Source organism: Lotus japonicus, chromosome 5, assembly GCF_012489685.1.
Source record: "Lotus japonicus ecotype B-129 chromosome 5, LjGifu_v1.2".
In the NCBI taxonomy this organism is placed as follows: domain Eukaryota; kingdom Viridiplantae; phylum Streptophyta; class Magnoliopsida; order Fabales; family Fabaceae; genus Lotus; species Lotus japonicus.
The window spans coordinates 67686737-67707101 of record NC_080045.1 but is presented as its reverse complement, the minus strand read 5'-3'; the positions used below and the strand labels follow the sequence as shown (position 1 = coordinate 67707101).

The following is a 20365-nucleotide window of genomic DNA, read 5'->3' as shown; positions in this document are numbered from 1 at the left end:
ACGTTCGTTGACTAGTAGTGCTTTCGGAAAATTAGTTTCCCAGCTATTGAATGTGGAAATATCTTGGTTAAGAAAAAAAAATTAAGACTTCAAATTTTATTACCGAATATGTGCATGTTTCACGATGATGCAAATAGAGAAATAAGAATTTGTCATGATAAGTTCAGTGTGGATCGGCGTTGAGTTTAAGGAATATGATCTCATCCTGAGTTTAAATAAATTACATATGATCCATATATACGAGGAAAAAAAACCTTATGGAAAGTTATACAATAGGATAAAAAAATAGCATACCATGAAAAGGACTCGAATTTGTCATCTCTAGTTTAAATCTTGGCCTACTTCACAAGGTTTTTAACCAATGATTTACTTGGACTCTCAAGTTTGCAAAATACTTAAAATAATCTAAATAGATCATTGAGGTGATCAGAAGATTCAACCAACCTGTGACAGACAGGAAATGCTAACCCAAAAAAAGTGGACAATGGAAATTGTATCTAAATTTTTATCCTTATTGATGCTACAGCAAAGCCAAAATCATCAATAGCTTGCACAGTGGTCAAAACTGCAAAAAATCCTGATCCTACCAAAAGCTCAAGAAGCCGCCACAACTTGCTAATTCAGTCTCTGCTTGCTCTTGCTTTTTCTCATCTTTGCCTTAAATCTAGACTTTGCTAACAGAGTCTGTACAGTATTTGCAAAGTTCCCAATAGCCATTAGGACCAACAGGACACCACAAAATATGACCTGCCAAAAGGGTTACCATCATTATAAGGCTAATATTTGCAGCAAAATATCACTGGATTCATTTTCTTCTGTTCTACTCATTTGATGTGCAAAGTGAAATAAAATAGCAAGTAAAAGCAAACTAGAAGTACCTGCCACTCAGAAATAACGCCAACAAATGCGGTCCGGAGCAATAATAGTCCGATATATGCTTCGAATCCCTGAAACAAGATGAGAGCACAAATGTACATCATGATTGTCCAACCTCTTCTATGTTCAGGTCAATGATTTCCAAAATGAGAATAAAGCAGACGATTTGTTTTAACTCAAATTAACACTAAACAACATTCAATGCCAGGACGATAAATTTGAAACTAAGTATATGAAGTGAACACACTTTTTGCCAGCAAACCAGACAGTGGATAAGTGAAAAACAGTCCCATGTTAACACAAGATTTGCTTCTAAATCAATCACCTGTCACCTGACGCAACAAATATGCGAAACATTTGAAGTTTTGAATGACAGATCGTGAATATTGTAGGAACATGAATATCACATGAGGAAAAGAAACACTTCATAGTCACACTGTTGCACCTGCTATGGCCAGGCCCAGGTTTGGCAAAGTCTACAATAGGAAGCCCAAGTCCACTGGCATTCTGTCAAATGACAAGGCCTTCTAGAATGTTAGGATTCCTAAATAACCACCTGATGAGGTGTTATTATTAGTATTGATGAGTAGTACAGCTAGGGGGGGGGACCACTAGGGAGTGAGAGGAATATATGTTAGTTATGGTGAGAGAATGAGGTAGGCTTGTTTTTGGGCTTAGGATTTGGAGAGAAGAGCACTCTCGAATTGCTCTGTTTATTTTCCTTTGTTTCTTGTATTCTCTAACACAATTTCTGGGTTTCATACCAGAAATTCAGTATAATCAATACAATTTCAGTTCCAGTTTCCTTCATATTTTCTGGTACCTAACATTGGTATCAGAGCTCCCGATCCTGAGGGAGCTTTTATGGTGGTTACGCGAGCTGCAATGGAGTCCAGAGTTGATGACCTTGAGCGATCTGTTACCACGATGAAGGAGATGGCCACGGAGCAATTTGAGGAGCTCCGGCGACTCATCATGAATCGGGAACGGAGGCGCACGCGAGGAAGATCGAACACACCCAGAAACCGGCGACCATCGCGAGACAGAGAGCGAGATCGCGACGCTTCGTCTTCGCACTCCGGGTCGCGAACCGGGTCACGAACCGGGTCGCGTACCTCAGACCACAGCAGGGAGCGATTCGATCACCCCCATCGCGTCCATTTGCGTGCTGTGACTGGAAGAAGGGTCGACATCCCCATGTTTGATGGAAGCGATGCTTATGGGTGGATTAGTCGTGTTGAACGGTTCTTCCAACTCAGTCGTGTAGGGGAGGAGGAGAGGTTGGAGATGGTGATGATTGCCATGGAAGGGAAAGCACTGGGATGGTTTCAATGGTGGGAAGAGCAAGCTGTGGAGAGAACCTGGGAACCTTTCAAGCAAGCCTTGATAAGGAGATTTCAACCCACCTTGGTTCAGAACCCTTTTGGCCCTTTGCTTAGCATTAAGCAAAAAGGGAGTGTCATGGCCTACAGGGAAAGCTTTGAAGAGGCAGCAGCACCCATGAGAGGTGCTGATAGGGAGATCCTGAAAGGAGTGTTCCTTAATGGATTGCAGGAGGAAATCAAAGCTGAAATGAAATTGTACCCTGCTGCTGATCTTGCAGGATTGATGGATAGGGCCTTGTTGATTGAGGAAAAAAATTCTGCTCTCAGAGGAGAAAAAGGAAAGGATGAGGACAAACGTGGGTGGAAGGATAAGGGTGGGTTTGGAAGCAAATCTTCAAGTTATGGGGGAAAGCACATAAATTATAATTCCAGTCATCAGGGGAAGAACAATACTGGACAGGAAACCAAACCAAAAGAGACCCAGGACGATGGAGGGAATGAAACTAAGAACCCTGAGAAGAAGTGGCAAGGGGGACAAAGACTCTCTCAAAATGAGTTGCAAGAGAGAAGTAGAAGAGGATTGTGTTTTAAATGTGGTGAGAAGTGGGGAAGAGAACATGTGTGTGCTAAGAAACATTTCCAATTCATTCTCATTGAGGGAGATGAAGAGGAAGAAGAGGAAGACATATTTGAAGAAGCTGAAGATGGTGAGTTTGTTTTGGAGGGCAAAATACTGCAATTGTCTCTTAATAGTAAAGAGGGCTTAACATCTAACAGGTCTTTCAAAGTTAGAGGAAGACTTGGAACAAGGGAAATCTGGATTCTGGTAGATTGTGGAGCAACCAGCAATTTTATCTCACAAAATATTGTGAATGAACTAGACTTGGCTGTTGTAGCAACCACTGAATATGTGGTGGAAGTTGGAAATGGGGCCAGAGAGAGAAATTCAGGAGTGTGCAAGAATTTGTCACTGGTAGTGCAAGGAATCCCTATCACTCAACATTTCTTTATCCTTGGGCTTGGGGGCACTGATTTAGTCCTGGGAATGGATTGGTTAGCCAGCCTTGGGGACATTGAGGCCAACTTCAAAGAACTTATTATTAAGTGGAACCTTCAGGGCAAGCAGTTTGTGTTACATGGAGAACCGCAGGGTAATAAAATTCAGGAAGCTTGCAAAAACATAAAGAGCACAAGGAAGAACAAAGACCTGGATTTCTGCCTTTCTCATGAGTTTGTAAAAGGTATCAACATAGCAGTAGCTGAGGTCCCTGCTGAATTGAGAACCGTTATTGAAAAATTCCCTGTGGTGTTTCAAGAACCTCATGGGCTGCCTCCTAAGAGGCCTACTGATCATGCTATTATACTGCAGCAAGGAGCAGCAGCACCAAACATAAGGCCCTATAGGTATCCATTCTACCAGAAAAATGAGATAGAAACTCAAGTGCAGGACATGCTCAAGAATGGGATTATAAGGCCCAGCATTAGTCCATTCAGTAGCCCTGCAATTCTAGTGAAGAAAAAAGATGGAGGGTGGCGTTTCTGTGTTGACTATAGAGCCTTGAACAAGGTTACTATACCAGATAAGTTCCCTATACCTATAATCGATGAATTATTAGATGAGATAGGTTCTGCTGTTATCTTTTCTAAATTGGACTTAAAATCTGGTTATCATCAAATAAGGATGAAAGAGGAGGATATTCATAAAACAGCTTTTAGAACTCATGAAGGACATTATGAATATCTAGTAATGCCTTTTGGGTTATCTAATGCTCCTTCAACCTTTCAGGCCCTCATGAATCAGGTTTTGAAACCTCATTTAAGGAAGTTTGTTTTGGTTTTCTTTGATGATATACTAATCTATAGCAAGAGTTTAGAATTGCACATGGAACATTTGAGGTTGGTGCTCCAAAGCTTGCAGGAAAATCACTTAGTAGCTAATAAAAAGAAATGTTCATTTGGCCAACCAGAATTGGTCTATTTAGGCCAAGTAATCTCCAAGCAAGGAGTAGCTGCTGATCCCTCTAAAATCAATGACATGCTGAATTGGCCTCAACCCAAAGAAGTGAAAGGGTTAAGGGGTTTCTTGGGTTTGACAGGGTATTATAGAAGGTTTGTGAGGAATTACAGCAAGTTAGCTCAACCTCTAAACCATCTCCTCAAGAAAAACAACTTTGAATGGAATGAGGAAGCCAGTCTAGCTTTTGCCAAATTAAAGGAGGTAATGACTACTGTTCCTGTGTTGGCAGCACCAGATTTCAGCAAGGAATTTGTGCTTGAGACTGATGCATCAGGAAAGGGGCTTGGAGCTGTTTTGATGCAAGAAGGGAGACCAATTGCATTCATGAGCAAGACTTTATCTGACAGAGCTCAGGAAAAATCAGTATATGAAAGAGAATTAATGGCTGTGGTTTTCGCAATCCAGAAATGGAGGCATTATTTACTTGGTAGCAAGTTCCTAATCCACACAGATCAAAAGAGCTTAAAGTTCTTAGCTGACCAGAGATTGATGGGTGAAGATCAGCAAAAATGGGTTTCCAAATTGATGGGTTATGATTTTGAAATCAGGTACAAACCTGGAGTAGAAAACAAAGCAGCAGATGCCTTGTCCAGAAAAATGCAATTTTCTGCCATCTCATCTATTCAGTGTGAAGGCTGGAATGACTTAGAAGAAGAGTTATTGGCTGATGAAAAATGTAAAAAAATCATGCAAGAGCTATTGACACAAGGGCAATCTCTAGCAGGGTATCAATTAAGGAAGGGAAGACTATTTTATCAGAATAGTGTTACCAAAGGAGTCCAGCAAGGTTCTCACCATACTCAAAGAATACCATGAGTCTGCTCTTGGAGGCCATGCAGGGGTCTTTAGAACTTATAAGAGAATCTCAGCTCTATTTTACTGGGAAGGGATGAAGATGGACATTCAGAAATTTGTGCAAGATTGTGAGGTTTGCCAGAGAAACAAATATGAAGCATTGAATCCAGCAGGTTTGTTACTACCTCTTCCTATACCATCACAAGTGTGGTCTGATATTTCTATGGATTTCATAGGGGGCCTTCCTAAGGCAATGGGGAAGGACACCATCTTTGTGGTGGTTGACAGGTTCACCAAATATGCCCATTTCATAGCTCTCTCACACCCCTATAATGCTAAGGAAGTGGCTGAAATATTCATAAAGGAGGTAGTAAAGCTACATGGGTTTCCCAATACCATAGTTTCTGACAGAGACAGAGTTTTTCTTAGCACTTTCTGGACTGAACTCTTTAGATTGGCTGGAACCAAACTGAAATTTAGCTCTGCCTACCATCCTCAAACAGATGGGCAGACCGAGGTAGTAAATAGGTGTGTTGAAACCTATCTCAGGTGTGTGACAGGAACAAGACCTAACCAATGGCCAAGATGGTTGTCTTGGGCAGAATTTTGGTATAATACCAACTATCATTCTGCCATCAAAACCACTCCCTTCAAGGCCTTATATGGGAGAGACCCTCCTGCTATCATCAGGGGAACTGATTCTGTCACTTCAGTAGAGGAAGTGGAGAAGCTTACTGCTGAAAGGAACCTTATGCTAGATGAACTCAAGGAAAATTTAGAGAAGGCTCAAAACAGAATGAGACAGCAAGCAAATAAACATAGAAGAGACATTCAATTTGAGGTAGGGGATCTTGTGTATCTCAAGATTCAACCCTACAAACTCAAGAGTTTGGCCAGGAGGAAGAATCAAAAGTTGAGCCCTAGATACTATGGCCCTTATCCTATAATAGAGAAGATCAATGCTGCTGCTTACAAGCTTCAATTACCAGAGGACAGCCAAGTTCATCCAGTATTCCACATTTCTTTGCTCAAAAAAGTAGTGAAGGAGGGGATCGTCAGCCAACCATTGCCCAAATATCTAAATGAAGGGTGGGAGCTTCAAGTAGAACCTGAAACCATCTTGGATGCCAGACAGAATGACCTTGGAACCACAGAAGTTCTAGTGAGATGGAAGAATCTGCCAGCTTTTGAAGATTCCTGGGAAGAATTGGACAGATTGATAGCACAATTTCCAGACCATCACCTTGAGGACAAGGTGAATCTTCAAGGGGGGAGAGATGTTGCACCTGCTATGGCCAGGCCCAGGTTTGGCAAAGTCTACAATAGGAAGCCCAAGTCCACTGGCATTCTGTCAAATGACAAGGCCTTCTAGAATGTTAGGATTCCTAAATAACCACCTGATGAGGTGTTATTATTAGTATTGATGAGTAGTACAGCTAGGGGGGGGGACCACTAGGGAGTGAGAGGAATATATGTTAGTTATGGTGAGAGAATGAGGTAGGCTTGTTTTTGGGCTTAGGATTTGGAGAGAAGAGCACTCTCGAATTGCTCTGTTTATTTTCCTTTGTTTCTTGTATTCTCTAACACAATTTCTGGGTTTCATACCAGAAATTCAGTATAATCAATACAATTTCAGTTCCAGTTTCCTTCATATTTTCTGGTACCTAACACACACTCACACCTACAAACTTATGTAACATGCACTATTCTTAGTCATGTAGTTACCTGCAATATGAAAAGTACGGGACACAACAACCACAGTTGGCCATCGACACCAGCTGTTTCACCCCATACAACATCCATCCTTTTAGCCTGAAATTCAGAGAAAAACAAGGATTAAACAGTATATCTATTCAGTCCATTACACTTTGAGAGTTAACTGTAAAATTAATGCCATAGGGAAAATTGTAAAATTATGACTACAGTCTACACTAACATATCACCGAATAGTGAGTAAAAGGCTCATAGAAAAAGCATGTGAGTGTAAAGCAAGTATAAATTCTATTTAACAGTGGCACCTTTCCCAATGCAATACGAGTATAAAGTCTTTGGCGTTGATATCTATTTTGCAAAAGCATTGCAACTCCCTGCATCATAGCCCACTGTAGGAAAAGTTGTACGCCTCTCTGCATGCATTATTGAGACACATGATAAATACATAACATTGTTAAAAAAGGAAGAGAAAACTAATGCACAGAACAAGGAAACAAACCTGCTTTTTCGCACAATCTGGTTGTCCTTTAATTTCCCAAGTGAGACTCACAAGGGCCATTAACATAGCACAGTAATGGTGATATATCCACCTGTAACCTTACAGTGAGTTTTTTTGCCAAAAGATTGTCCCATGTAAACATAAACAAATCCCAACACACTTTGCAAGGATGAAATGTAGCAGGCCAACTAAATAAAATTGCTGCCTTCCCTTCATTGTTCTCAATCTACGACAGGACAAGGGGGTGTTGATAATAATTCTCTTTTTAGATTACAAAAGAGATTATTAAGACACAGAAGATTTCCTCTTTAAATAAAAACTCAAAAGAGTGGGCTAACCACTATCCCACAACATGGATTGATAGTTATGTGCTCTACAAACAGTCCAAACAACTTACTCTAGTATTTCCAAGCCACTTGACAATGCAAAAAAAGAAAAAACAGATAGCCCTTCATACAATACAAGAGCTTTAATAAGTACAGAGCGACTCAAAATTCAATGGAAAGGCCCTTCTCATGCCTGCAGACATGTATCAAATAATTGCATTAAAAATATAGTAAGTATCACAATCCAAAGAAAGGCATCAACTAGTGGTTGCTTCAGTCATGCTAATGAAACTGCAGCATCAGGATATTTTGTATGAAGGTTTCAATATAAGAAAGTAATCAAATAAAGAAAAGAGGAAACAGGCAAAAGATTCTGAAGGGTCAAAAATACCAAAGCAGGAGTGAGAAGAATTAAAATAATAAAAGGAATGAGAATGTCTGAGGACTGAGGTCTCAAGGTTGCTTATGTTCCAAAAAAAGTGGAAACTCCAATATATGGAGTGATGAAATTGAAAAGCATGTGCACCTATCACCATGCAAGGTAAGCACTCGATAGACGCAAGGGCAAAGAACCAAAATAGAATCCCCAACCAAAGTAAAAGAACAGAACCATAGCCCCTTTCAAAGAATGCAAAGAAGGCAAAGATTAAGAGAGCAGAGCAATAAACTTCCACACACTGACTCAATTGAGTAGCAGAAAACCGAAAATTACGAGTTAACATCCACATCTATGCTAATGAACCCATATTAGCTCTGGATCACAACGACTATGTCACTACTCACTAGGGAAATGTTTATCGACACAATGCTCCTCAAGCTTAATACTCCCCTATGATAGACTTGTACATTACAGGCACATCCCAACTGATCAGACAATGTCTCCTAATATCCTCCAAAGGGAAAATCAGGTTTTAGAATTTGAAGGGCAGAACAATCAATAAATTAAGCTACACAGTATTTTTCTGCCATCTAGGAGGAACTACTGAGCACAGAACCAATAACCTAATCCGTGAGTTAACTAACAGTGATTAGTTAATTTTTGTTTCATGAGCATCATTAAAAAAGGGGGGAAACGGTCACAATTCACAGAGCCTCCATAAAACAAAGTTTAATGACCGTACCATGGTCGGATATCACTTCCATTGACTCTCAATATGTTCTCTCGCAATGCCAAACCAGTGTAAAGAAATAGCAGCCAGGCCTGACAAAGGACAACACTCAATGAAAGATTGCAGACAAATATTAATATGACATGAAATAAAGAGGGGTTTTAGAGAAATAAAAACCTGGTAAATCTGGACAGGAAAAGCTGGCAAGCATCCATCCCAAAGCCAAGATCTTAGAATAAGCAGTATTGATGGAAATAGCAGGAAGAGCAGGGCAGTTCTATCCTGAAGAAAACAAGATTCATTTTCAATTGCATTGCATGATTGTATAACTGATTCTAAAAAGCAAAGCATGTGATATATTGATTACCCTGTAACTGTTGTATTCCTCTTTGACCTTAAGCTGAACATCCTTCCTAGAGGCACGCACATTAATAGGGCCAAGAAACATCCTCAAAAAACTTCCTAAAATTGATTGAATGAATGAATTGACATACATACATACATTAATAACAATAATGGGTAGGGACTAGGGAGGAGGGTTAAATAAATAAAAATAATAATAATAATAATAATAATAATAATATAATAATAATAATAATAATAATCGAACCTTGAGCATGGCCAGGAAGGAGTGAAGAAGCATCGCCATCAACGACGATGCAGCGTGCTCGCTGCAAATCCTCATCCAACTGAAACAAACAAACATGCGGTGCCGATCCAGTTAAAAGGAAGGAAGGGTATAAGTATAATACTATTGATTGATTGAAAGGGAAAAGAGAGAAAGAGAAGAAGGACCTTATCCGCTACGGAAGGGTTGATGAGCTTGTTGTGGAGCAGAGAATCGAGGGAAGAACGAAGAGAGTGGATTTTGGAGTCGAGAGCGAGGGCACGTTGGCGAAGTGGTTGCTCATCGCTTAGCGTCTTCGAGATGTGATTGGAAACTGATTCCTGAAGCTCTTTCGCTTCTTCCAACACGCTCGACACTGATTCATCTATCTTCTCAATCTCTGCACTACTTGTTTCTTCCATTGCTTGCGATTTCACTCACACACACACACCCTCTTCTTTTCTCTCTTTTGTTGTCACCCACCAAACAAACTCATTCACACGACACGACACGACACAACAACACCCATCTATTCCAATTTCCCTTTTTATTTATTTTTATTTTTATTTCCAAACTCAACTAGGTCTCACATAAACTTTATTAGTTTTTTTTAAACCACATAAACTTTTTTTAGTTTATTCAAAACCTTATGTAATGTGTGATATGCTGAAATACAAACTCCTATGCTGATTTTCTTCAAATACATTCGTCGTGAGACAAATTTTTGTGCTGATTTTCTAAGTGCTTTATAAGACTGTAGGTAGTGTGGTTTTTTTAGTGGTTTCTCCCCTCTTTAAGATTTGTTGTCGTTGCTTGCTTCGGATAGAAGTGTTACTTAGTTTTGCTTGCTTGTCATTTTGTTTATTTAAGTACTAAAAAAAAGTTGATTGCCTTTTTTTCCTTTTATGAAAATTCTTCACCCACATAAATTTGTTTTCTTCTAATCTATTCCAGTTTTATCGGGACCATTACTCCAATAAACAAATTACAAGGACCATGACTTTGAACAATATTTTTTCAATATTTAGGTACTGCATGCAAGTCTTGAAATTTTATCAAATTTTGAGTATAGAAATAATAAATAATTAAATATGCAATGATTTTTTGTGAAATAACGTTGGAACAAAACATGCAATTAATAAGCTTCGCAATCTCGTCATCATCCACGAGTGCCTATCATTTTTGCTACTTGCAATTAAATCATAAAAGGTGCGTGCATGTTTGGCATTCAATCTACTTCACCCTGCCCTGCATCCTACATCTGTATGGAAATGGGATCAATATTTTTTTATGATTTTCTCATATAACACTACGTCGACATAGGCAGATTTTGTTCCCTTCTTTTTAAAAATATTCATAAACTTTGGTTGAACTTCATCTATTTAATATTCTTAAGGATTACGGAATATCACTTTTGTTTAGCTTAAAGAAATTTAAAAGTTTCAGCATGATCCCATTCTGAATAAGAATTTGTTTAAATAAACTTAATTTATGTTGACAATAACATAAGTATATGATATGAATAAATAACAAAATGATATGAAAATAGGGGAAAACATTTTGGTGCAAAAGTATTAGAGCAAAGTTGTCAACAATCCTTCATATACACTATTTAATATATTTATTATGATTGGTCTATACTTTAAAATTTTAACAAACTTTTCGAATAAGCGATCTATTTATGAGATAAGTATATTTATTTTTTGGTATATGGGAAGAAAGATAAGTAGTATATTGGTGTGAAAAAACAATAAACTCGTCAAAATGAGAATTAAAAAAAAGGTGTGCATCCGTTGCCTTAGTTTGCCTATCAATAAATAAGTTCATACGTTTATGAGAGCAGCAATCAATAAATAAGTTCATCCAAGACAGATGGTGCTGGTAGGAAGCACATCGGCACCGGCAGCACATAGAATTGTGCATATTAGGACTGCTATTTTGATGAAATGAAGAAGGAATTTGGTAGTAGTTGAGAATGATTAAATTCATCCTCTCCGTACTCGTAGATTCACAAGTTTTTCAACACCTACTGCTTGACCCAAAGAAATTTGACACACCCAAGAAGCTCAGGCATGGCTTTGAAAACAAGGAAAAATGGCATCAGAAGAAATTATCTAAGCTATTTCTTTCTAAAGCCATTCCTCATTTAATTTAGCTTCTGCACCTTACAAACTCAGCCCTGAGGCGAAACCTTAAGATGACCATGATTTCACTTCGTCAAAAGAAAAATAGCAAAAAAAGCACATTTATAACTTCCAATAGTGGACACCCTCAAATGAAAAGGGACATAATCCTTGTAGGATCCATGAATTACACTGTACTAAAATAAAGTATCGATGAATCAACTGTGACCATAGTAGTAGGCATCAATCAAACCTTTGATGCAGAAACTGGGATTTTTTCAGTAGATGGAGATGTATCCTTGAAACCTAGCATCTTGTTTATTGCAGCAACGTAGGCCTTGACACTGGAAACAACAACATCCATTCCTGCTCCGCTCCCACTATTAAAAAATAAAATAAAAAACATAATGTCCCTGGATCATTAGAAAGAACTAAAGTAATCCGCTGAAGAATTCACCCTACCCAAATGTTCGATGCACAGTTTCTCCAGTCAAGGCATGAGTAGATGTATGATCTGTTTCCCCGCGAATTACAACTCTTGTAGTGGCAATTGCATCAATGCCTTCGGTGACTGCGTTCATTGAGTACTCAAGAAGGGTTATTGGTTCCTGCATAAAAGATAAAAAAAAATCCTCTATCATACTCATAGTGCTCACAATTCCAGCATAATTAAATAAATACGCAAATCAAGGAGATCAAGAAACATATAAGGAGTTACAGTCTGACTTATAGAATTATGGTTATGGAAGAAGAAAAGAGAAAGATGGTTAACAAAAATAAATTGAAGATATTATTTATAGGATGTAATGTGTTGCAATACCCTAACTTGATACAGAATTTGATCCTTTCATGTTTCTCTCATGTTATGAAAGACACAGAAACAGCTACAATACCAAATCCACTGTTTGTGCATTAATCTTGTTTCTGGCCTTTCTCTCTCATAAGTCATAACTTGAGACAAAGCAATATGAACCAAATCCAGTTAATACTCCTAATTGCACTACTGATGATGTCAAGTAGTAGTTTTATGACTTAAACTTGAAAAATAAAATTATTTTAATTTTTTTTTCATATGAAAGCCTCAATCTCAGGACAAGGTAAAAGACCACAACAACTTTAACCATTAAAATGTGAGTATTTGGACCAAAAGAATACCATAAAATGCCTTGCACTGAATCAAAGGAAATGGGAGAGAAAAATACTTGCACAAAGAGTAGGAAGCGATACAAACCTTTACTATTAGATCAACAGCCTTGTAAGCCGAATCCACTGGTCCTGTACCAATGGCACAAGCAACATGCGTGCTACCATCATCACTAACAAGTTTAACAGTTGCAGTTGAAAGACCAAGAGTTCCACAAGTCACCTGCACTGGGTAAATATTTGATTAGCTTATGTTTGTTCTATTCTATCATTTGTCAAGCCACTATAAATATTGAAATTTCAGAGAATATTTCAATTCACCTGCAAATCACCAAGTTTCCAAACAGGCTCTGCCTGAAAGACTTCATCTGATACCAATGCTCTGAGGTCAGCATCAGTAACCCTCTGATTCAAAATAACAGAAAGTTAACCAGCAGATGTCTTATTATTTTACAGTCCAACTATGCTTCTGTACAGAAAAGAGATACTACTACCTCCATTTATAACTGACCATATTAAATGCATGACCGAGTGCTGACCAAGTGCTAGATATAGTGACTTGCACATTATAATCAGAAGCACTTGAAAGCAAAAGAATTAACAGAAAATCACTAGTTCAAAAATACCTTTTTTTGCTCAGCAACTGCTTTGAAACGCCAAAATAAACTCTCAACTTGGTCATCTTTAAGTTCATAACCAAGCTGAAACAATAGAGAATAACTCATATATCAGAAGAAAACATTCAAAAAGCCTTTAGAAGGATGTCGTCCACTATATCAAAGCATGCATTCCACTATATCAAATATTTGAATACCTCTTGAAGTCGCTTTCTCAAAGCATGCCGTCCACTATATCAATAGGAGTATAAGTGTATGTTAGAAGGATGAAATAAAATAACAGACAATTTAATTGGACACGCCGCCAGAGGAAGTAAGAGACATGAAACAACCATTAACATGACAACAATAACAAATAAAGAGAAACACCAGTCAAAATGCTGCTGAAAATATACTAGTGATACAGTACTTATATAAGTACATACAAATCTCCACAATAAAATGCTAAATACTCTAGCCAATGCATAATAGAACATCAAATACTACAACTAGTGACAAACAAACAATGGATAAATAACACAAATCATGCCTAATACTTAACAATCACTTAGAGTGTATGTAAAGAAGGACAGATTAAAAATTATTACAATTTGTTTCATTAAGTCTGTTGATAGTAACCACTGAGGCTACAGCTACATATAGATATAATACTTAATGAAAGAGTTGATAAATTCTAAAGAAATTGAGAAGCACATAAGGAGGAATTAGCACGGTGTACCTGTTAGGATTAATTTATTTTAATTTAGGATTCTATCTTTTATTTTAGGATCTAATATTGTATTTTTTACAGAAGTTCTGGACATCATGGTCCTTTCAATGGAAGAATGGCAGACTATTGTCGAGGAGTTTCCCAAGTTTGACGGGGTGGATCCAGTTTGCTGGATCGCTCGAGCCCAGAAAATCTTCGAGGTACACTGTTTGCGGGATCTAGATAAGTTGCAGTTGGCATCCCTTAGCATGGACGGGGAAGCAGCCACTCATTGGTTTTATTGTTACTGTTTTCGTAATCTCAAGCTTACTTGGAATGTATTCATCATACTCTTGCTTCGGCGTTTTGGTGACGATCGTTATAATACTATTTCCATGAGGCTGCGATCTCTTAGACAAGGAGGTAGTGTTGACGCGTATGTGCTGGAATTTAAAGCTTTGATGACCAGAATTCCAAATTTGTCGGAACTTCAGTTGTTGTTGGGTTATTTTCTACATGGCCTCAAGCCACAGATTCGTTGGCGGGTGCGTTCTTTACGCCCTACCAATGCGTCGCACGCCATAGAGCTTGCACGAGATGTCGAATTCCGACTTGCTCAAGAACAACCACCGGCTGATGCAGTTTCTTTTCCTACTCCTTCTCACATCGAAGGGGAAACCATTGCTAGTATTTTGGTGGAAGCAGAAAACGAACTCAAGGAGGACTCAAGCGAAGATGTACTCAAGGAGGACTCAAGCAATCAACATGTTGCGCTTACTTCTGAAATTTATAATGAGTCCAAGCAAGACACTGCTTTGCCAATGGAAGGTCTCACCAGCGATGCTGCCATTATACCCCACATCTCTAGTATTAAGTCTTTTGGAAGCACAATCTCTATAGAAGATGCTCCAATGTCAATGAATGTGAACGCGCTTCACAATGAAAAGTTTTACAAAGTAGGGGCTTCCAACCAATTCAGTACACAATTAATAATGGGCTTTCTGGATGAAGATGGTGACTCGATGCGGAGGGATAAGGACTCAATGCAAATGCAACCATGGGTCCTCAATGTGTTGTCCAAGCGACCTCCTCCAATGCCGCCAGATATGGACACTTGGACACTTGCTGTTCTGGTGCTTCACTCGGTTTGCCGCCTACAATGGGACCCGGGAGGGGAAGATTGGATCTACTATGCTACTTCCAACCTTGAGGACAAGGTTGATTTTAGGGGGGGAGTATTGTTAGGATTAATTATATTAGGATTTAATTTAGGAATCTATCTTTATAGTATCTTTTATATTAGGATGTTATCTCTTATTCTAGTAGTATATCTTCTGTATTTCTTAGGGATTAAGTTATTGATATTAGGATTAGTTATTATAAATAGGAGTGCCCTCCTTAGGTTAGAATCATGGATTAGATTATTGAGTTTGTAAAGGGAACCAACCCTATTGAAGAGGAACCAGCCTCTTGGTTCTAAGAGGAACCAGCCTCTTAGTTCTTATCTATCTTTATTTTCCAGTCTTTTATAATAAAATACCAAAAATATTTCCTTTTGTCCTCTTTCCTCTACCGATTTCCCTGTTAGGATTTTCGGGTCCTAACAGTACCAGATCCACACAGATATAATATAAGTTTCTAAAATATATAAATTGCATACCTAAGCTTTCCCAGTACAATACCAGCTTCATTGGATCTTTCAAGGCCAATGTCCTCAGGAGATATTATTTCATATGTACCTTTGTGTTTTAACATTCCGTCCTACAAAACAGTGGTCAATAATGCATAATATATCGGTTAAATTTGGTTTGAATAACCACACTAAGTAATTATTCTTCTTTCATAGTGTATCAACTATCACAAGTTATTTTTAATTCTCCCAAAAGTAAAATGCACTAGCTCGTAAAACAGACAAAAGACATGTACTGCACCCATAAAAAAATAGTTTTGAAACCTGGTTCTATTATTATGCCAAGGAAACCAAATCAATTGTTCACAAGTAAGACGAACCAAAACAAAACATTAATGTGGCTCTGGATTGAGTCTCACAAGGAAACCAAATCAATTATTCTTTAACTTAAACAATCCAACATTATCTTTGAACTGAGCTTGAAATTGAAAAACAAAAAGTAAAGGAGGGGAAGGGAAGGGAAGCCTGTGTATGAGGCTCAAACCCCTGTGTGCTTTGGGGAGGGTTAGATGTACATTTACTCAACAATACACATGTAAGCAGAGAGGGAGGTTTCAAAATTAGAACCAGTGATCACCAAGCCACAAGGCCGCAACCTTGTACCGAGGCTCACTCTTTCATACCACTAATTCTGATTATCATAACCAACCTGATGAATGCCACTTTCATGAGCGAAGGCATTAGCTCCTACAAGGGCCTTGTGCGGTTGTAACTGCAAACCAGAGTACTCTTCGACCTACAGCAAAAGATTATGACACACCAAACAATCAATGAAGGTCTTTAAAAGGGAAAAGAAACAACAGAAAGATCAGTTCAGATATAAAACCATCCTGCTTGTCAGGTAGATGTGCTTTGCATTAACGCCAGTGTACAGATTGCCAAAGACATGTCCTCCGCATTTTAGGGCCATCACAACCTTGAAACAACAAACAGAAAGTGAATTTCCAAAAACTTAAAAATAGATTAATAGAACCCTCCATTACACAGTTATTGACGGAAAAATATATATAGGCATTCAACAAAATATTCGATGATTAAGCTTCTGCTCCAGCAATGGTGATTGCATCAACTAGAGAATAGAAGATGGGGCCTCCTCACCTCTTCTAATGAGGCATTTCCAGCCCTTTCACCGATCCCATTAATTGTTACTTCCAGTTGCCTTGCACCAGCATGTGCACCCTGTCAAGAGAAGAGCATACAAATTCAGAACATATTTTGATTGCTCGCACCGTACCAATGGGCAAAGGCATGGGAATAGAACACCTACCTCTATAGTGTTTGCGGTAGAAAGCCCAAGATCATTCTGACAATGGGTGGAAATAACAACATTTTCTGCTCCAGGGGTATTAGCTTTGATATCAGCAATCAGTTTCCCAAACTCACTCGGCATCGTTATGCCAACAGTGTCCGGTATATTAAGGGTTGTGGCCCCAGCCTTGATAACTTCTGCTAGAATTTCATAAAGAAACTCCCTCTCCGATCTGCTACCATAAAGACAAACAAAACAAAACAATACTTATAGTTAACTACTAGTTCCTTCCAATGACAAAGTTGAGTGTGTGTTTGTTTTTGCTTTTATACAAAATGCAAATATGATTACCATTTTCTACATTTTAGTTCAGTATGATGAAAATGTGGTTCAACTTGAGCTTAATAAATCTAAACACTGAGTGAATTGATCAAAATCAAAGAGTCACAGAGCAATTGACCTGCCAGCATCTTCAGGACTGAACTCGACGTCATTGCAGCCCAAACTGCGGGCGAACTTGACCATACTGCGGGCTTTGTCAATGACCTGTTCTTTAGACATTCTGAGCTTGTACTCCATGTGAATGCCACTGGTAGCAATGAAGGTATGAATCCTGGGCCTCTTCGCGTGCTTAACGGCATCCCAAGCGGTTCGAATATCCTTCTCATTACACCTGGAGAGGCCACAGATGACGGGAACGTAGCCTTCGTCATCGACGGCGTTTCCAACCTCCTGCGCGATCATTTTGACTGCCTCGAAGTCGTCCTTGGAGGCGGCAGGGAAGCCGGCCTCGATGATGTCAACGCCGAGCTTGGCAAGCTGGCGGGCAATGTCGAGCTTCTCCTTGGAGGTCATGGAGGCGCCGGGGGACTGCTCGCCGTCGCGGAGGGTGGTGTCGAAGATGCGAACATAGGAAGGGTCAGGGATGTGGTTCGGGATGTAAGGAGGACGCCGGCGAGTGGTTTCAGGTTGGAATTGGGAGCAGGAAACGGTGAATTTGGGATAAGAAGAGGAGGAGCAATAGCGGTGTTGTTTAGAGGATTGGGGGAAGTGGAGGCGGAGGAGGACGCGGTGGTTGGGGGAAGAGGGAAAGCAGGTGGAGGTGGAAGGAGAGACGACGGGGGTGCGTATCGCGTTGGCCGCCATGGAATGGAAACCCTAGAGGCTGAGCTGAAGTGGCGAGGTGCAGTATAGTGAAGTGGCGGCTCAATGGCGGCGGTTTTGACTGGGCAGCATGACACGAGTGAGTGTTGGTGTCTCACGTGGGAATGGGAAGGGCCCATTTTTGCGTGGATAAGATAAGGACATGCCACATGGAGCTATAAAAATGTAGTAAAATATTGTGATAGTCATATGGTTCAAAACTTCAAATTTCAATTGTTATTTTTATAATTTATATAATTTATATAAATAAAATTTAACACCCCTTTTTTAGTAAATAAAATATTAGACACTGGCACAACCCTTGAATCAAACATTAGACCAAATGCTTAAAAAATTATACTTTAAAATCTAATTTAAATATTAATTTTATCAACCTCATTTTAAATCTATAATAGAAAATTTATTTAAATAATTATTATAAATTTATATTTTAGTTATTTTATAAACATTTTCCCCATGCAAATATTAATATGAAAATAATGCTTGCACCCTATAGCAATGAGTGAGACAATTGACTACAATACACAATTCATTCCTATAGCATAGTTATGACTGAGCCTTCAACCTCATGGTTAAAGGATGAGGTGAAACAAACATTATGTTTAAGGAAAATTTGATTTTAAAATTTGTTCCACGTGTTTGTATATTGGCTCTGTATGGGGGGAAAGTCATCAGTAATTTTAAAATCAAATTGCTTTGTATGGGGGAGAACAAAAATACTTAATTGCAGAGGGTATGGTGGGCTTAAAATAGATGAAGGAGAAAGAATAAATGTTGGAATGGGGGCCAATTAGTCAGAATGAAGGAGAGAAAGACATATCAGTAAATGGAGCAAATTGAATGAGGATAGGACACATGTGCATTTTAGTGGGAGAGTCATTGTGAAAGCATAATTATTTTGGGAGTGTCACGTCATCTAATTGAGGCTTGGAGTGATTCTCTTTTCTAAAGTATATAGATATTTGAGCAAAGATAGATATTTTAGTAAATAATAACCGTAAAAAAAATAGATATTTAAGGGCTTAAAAATGTATTTAGTCCCTATAAAATAGAGGTTCCTTAGTTAGATTCTTATATTTCCACTTTTTTGTTTAAGTTCTTAATTGCAAAGAAATAGAGTGGTTCTAGTCCATGCTGCAGACTCTTGTTACAAAAATGTTGATGTAGCTAACGAAGATACTCGTGGTCTTTGATACCTCATATATTAGTCGTAAATGGAATCCTTGGTGATTTTTAATCTAGATAAAAAATTCAAAACCTAATTATCCTACATTGATTTTAGTCCTCTTACTCCTCCTATCCTTGATCTCCCCTTCCACCGTTGAGATCAAGTACCTCACCATATACTCCGACACCCAACCCATGATTATGTTCGACAAGTTTGGATTCACCCACAAAGGCCACATATTGATTTCCCCCTCCTTCGTCTTTGTGGCGGTTCTATTCTCGGCGACACAATCGGAATCCTCACGCCTTGGATTCAAGTCCTCATGGAGATCCAGAAAAACCCTTCCTTCTGCGTCCTCGGTTCACACTACATCTTCCGCCTCTTCACCTCCTGCGATCTTTTGCCCCCTCCTAGAGTATTGTTCAACCACTCCTTCCTTGTTATCTCACCCAACGAGTACAATCTCTTTGCCAACTGCTGAAGAGATTTGTTTAAATTTCAAGTGGGTCGAGTTTTACCATAATTGTTCATACACAATAGTTAACATGTAATCATCAAAACATAGAGTTGTACTACTAGATCAAAACTTGATCTTACAACTGCGCCCTTTAAACCTTTGTTTTCATGGTCGCTCGCACTGAGATCTTCAACCTTGATTTTGATGGCTCCAAGGACTACATCTATGTTGGCAAAACCATCTTCCCTCAATCTTAACGAGGGTGATCTACTCACTATTTTTGCTTAGAGTTATCTTTTCTCTTCGATTGAATGCATTTTTTTCTTCTAGAAAACAATTTTTGTGTCCAAGATGAAGATGAATTGAATTTAATTAGACAAAATCTGGATAGCAAAATAAAATTGAATGTTTATGTTAAAGTTATTTACATGAGTAGTGTATAGTTATTAATTCATAAAGAAAATTGTAATTAATTGAAGTATAGCTTTTTAGGGTGAAAGATACCTAAAATTATGGAATTATGTTGATTTATATACACATTACGTTGATCGTAAGGAGGCTCAGGCCCGCACTGTAAGCAAATAACTGTCATCTCTCTCGACGCATAAAGGCGGGAAAACGATTCACTCTCTCCATTTCAAAAAAAAAACGATTCACTCTCTCGTCGATCACTTCACTCTGCCTCCACCGCCATTACCTCACCCTCAAAAGTTCTCTCGCTCTTTCCCTTCTCCTTCTTCGTTCTCATCGGTGCTTTGAAAATCCACATTCTGAATCTGCAACTAGCTACGATTTCCTC

At 38.7% G+C, this 20365-nt stretch overlaps 2 protein-coding genes across 3 annotated transcripts; both read right to left on the bottom strand.

The window, feature by feature from the left end:
* Window positions 1-255: 255 nt before the first annotated feature.
* LOC130717293 (uncharacterized) lies at window positions 256-9783 on the bottom strand. Its single transcript, XM_057567471.1, has 10 exons — window positions 9456-9783; window positions 9271-9349; window positions 9028-9122; window positions 8838-8942; window positions 8673-8752; window positions 7226-7316; window positions 7032-7139; window positions 6739-6825; window positions 879-947; window positions 256-747 (listed from the first exon to the last, which is right to left on the bottom strand). The coding sequence occupies exons 1-10, from the start codon at window positions 9687-9689 to the stop codon at window positions 616-618; spliced, it is 1080 nt and encodes a 359-aa protein (XP_057423454.1). The 5' UTR covers window positions 9690-9783; the 3' UTR covers window positions 256-615.
* Window positions 9784-11367: 1584 nt separating this feature from the next.
* LOC130717041 (2-isopropylmalate synthase 2, chloroplastic-like) lies at window positions 11368-18009 on the bottom strand. Of its 2 annotated transcripts, XM_057567138.1 has the most exons (12): window positions 17238-18001; window positions 16796-17009; window positions 16627-16707; window positions 16355-16444; window positions 16178-16264; window positions 15499-15599; window positions 13348-13381; window positions 13160-13234; window positions 12855-12938; window positions 12622-12756; window positions 11853-11998; window positions 11368-11770 (listed from the first exon to the last, which is right to left on the bottom strand). In XM_057567138.1, exons 1-12 carry the CDS (start codon window positions 17921-17923, stop codon window positions 11638-11640), a joined length of 1866 nt encoding a protein of 621 aa, XP_057423121.1. In that variant the 5' UTR covers window positions 17924-18001; the 3' UTR covers window positions 11368-11637. The 2 variants fall into 2 exon arrangements, 1 of the variants encoding a protein (XP_057423121.1); XR_009012238.1 differs by lacking the exons at window positions 11368-11770; window positions 11853-11998 and having other exon boundaries at window positions 12691-12756; window positions 12855-12940; window positions 13161-13234; window positions 17238-18009.
* Window positions 18010-20365: the final 2356 nt, after the last annotated feature.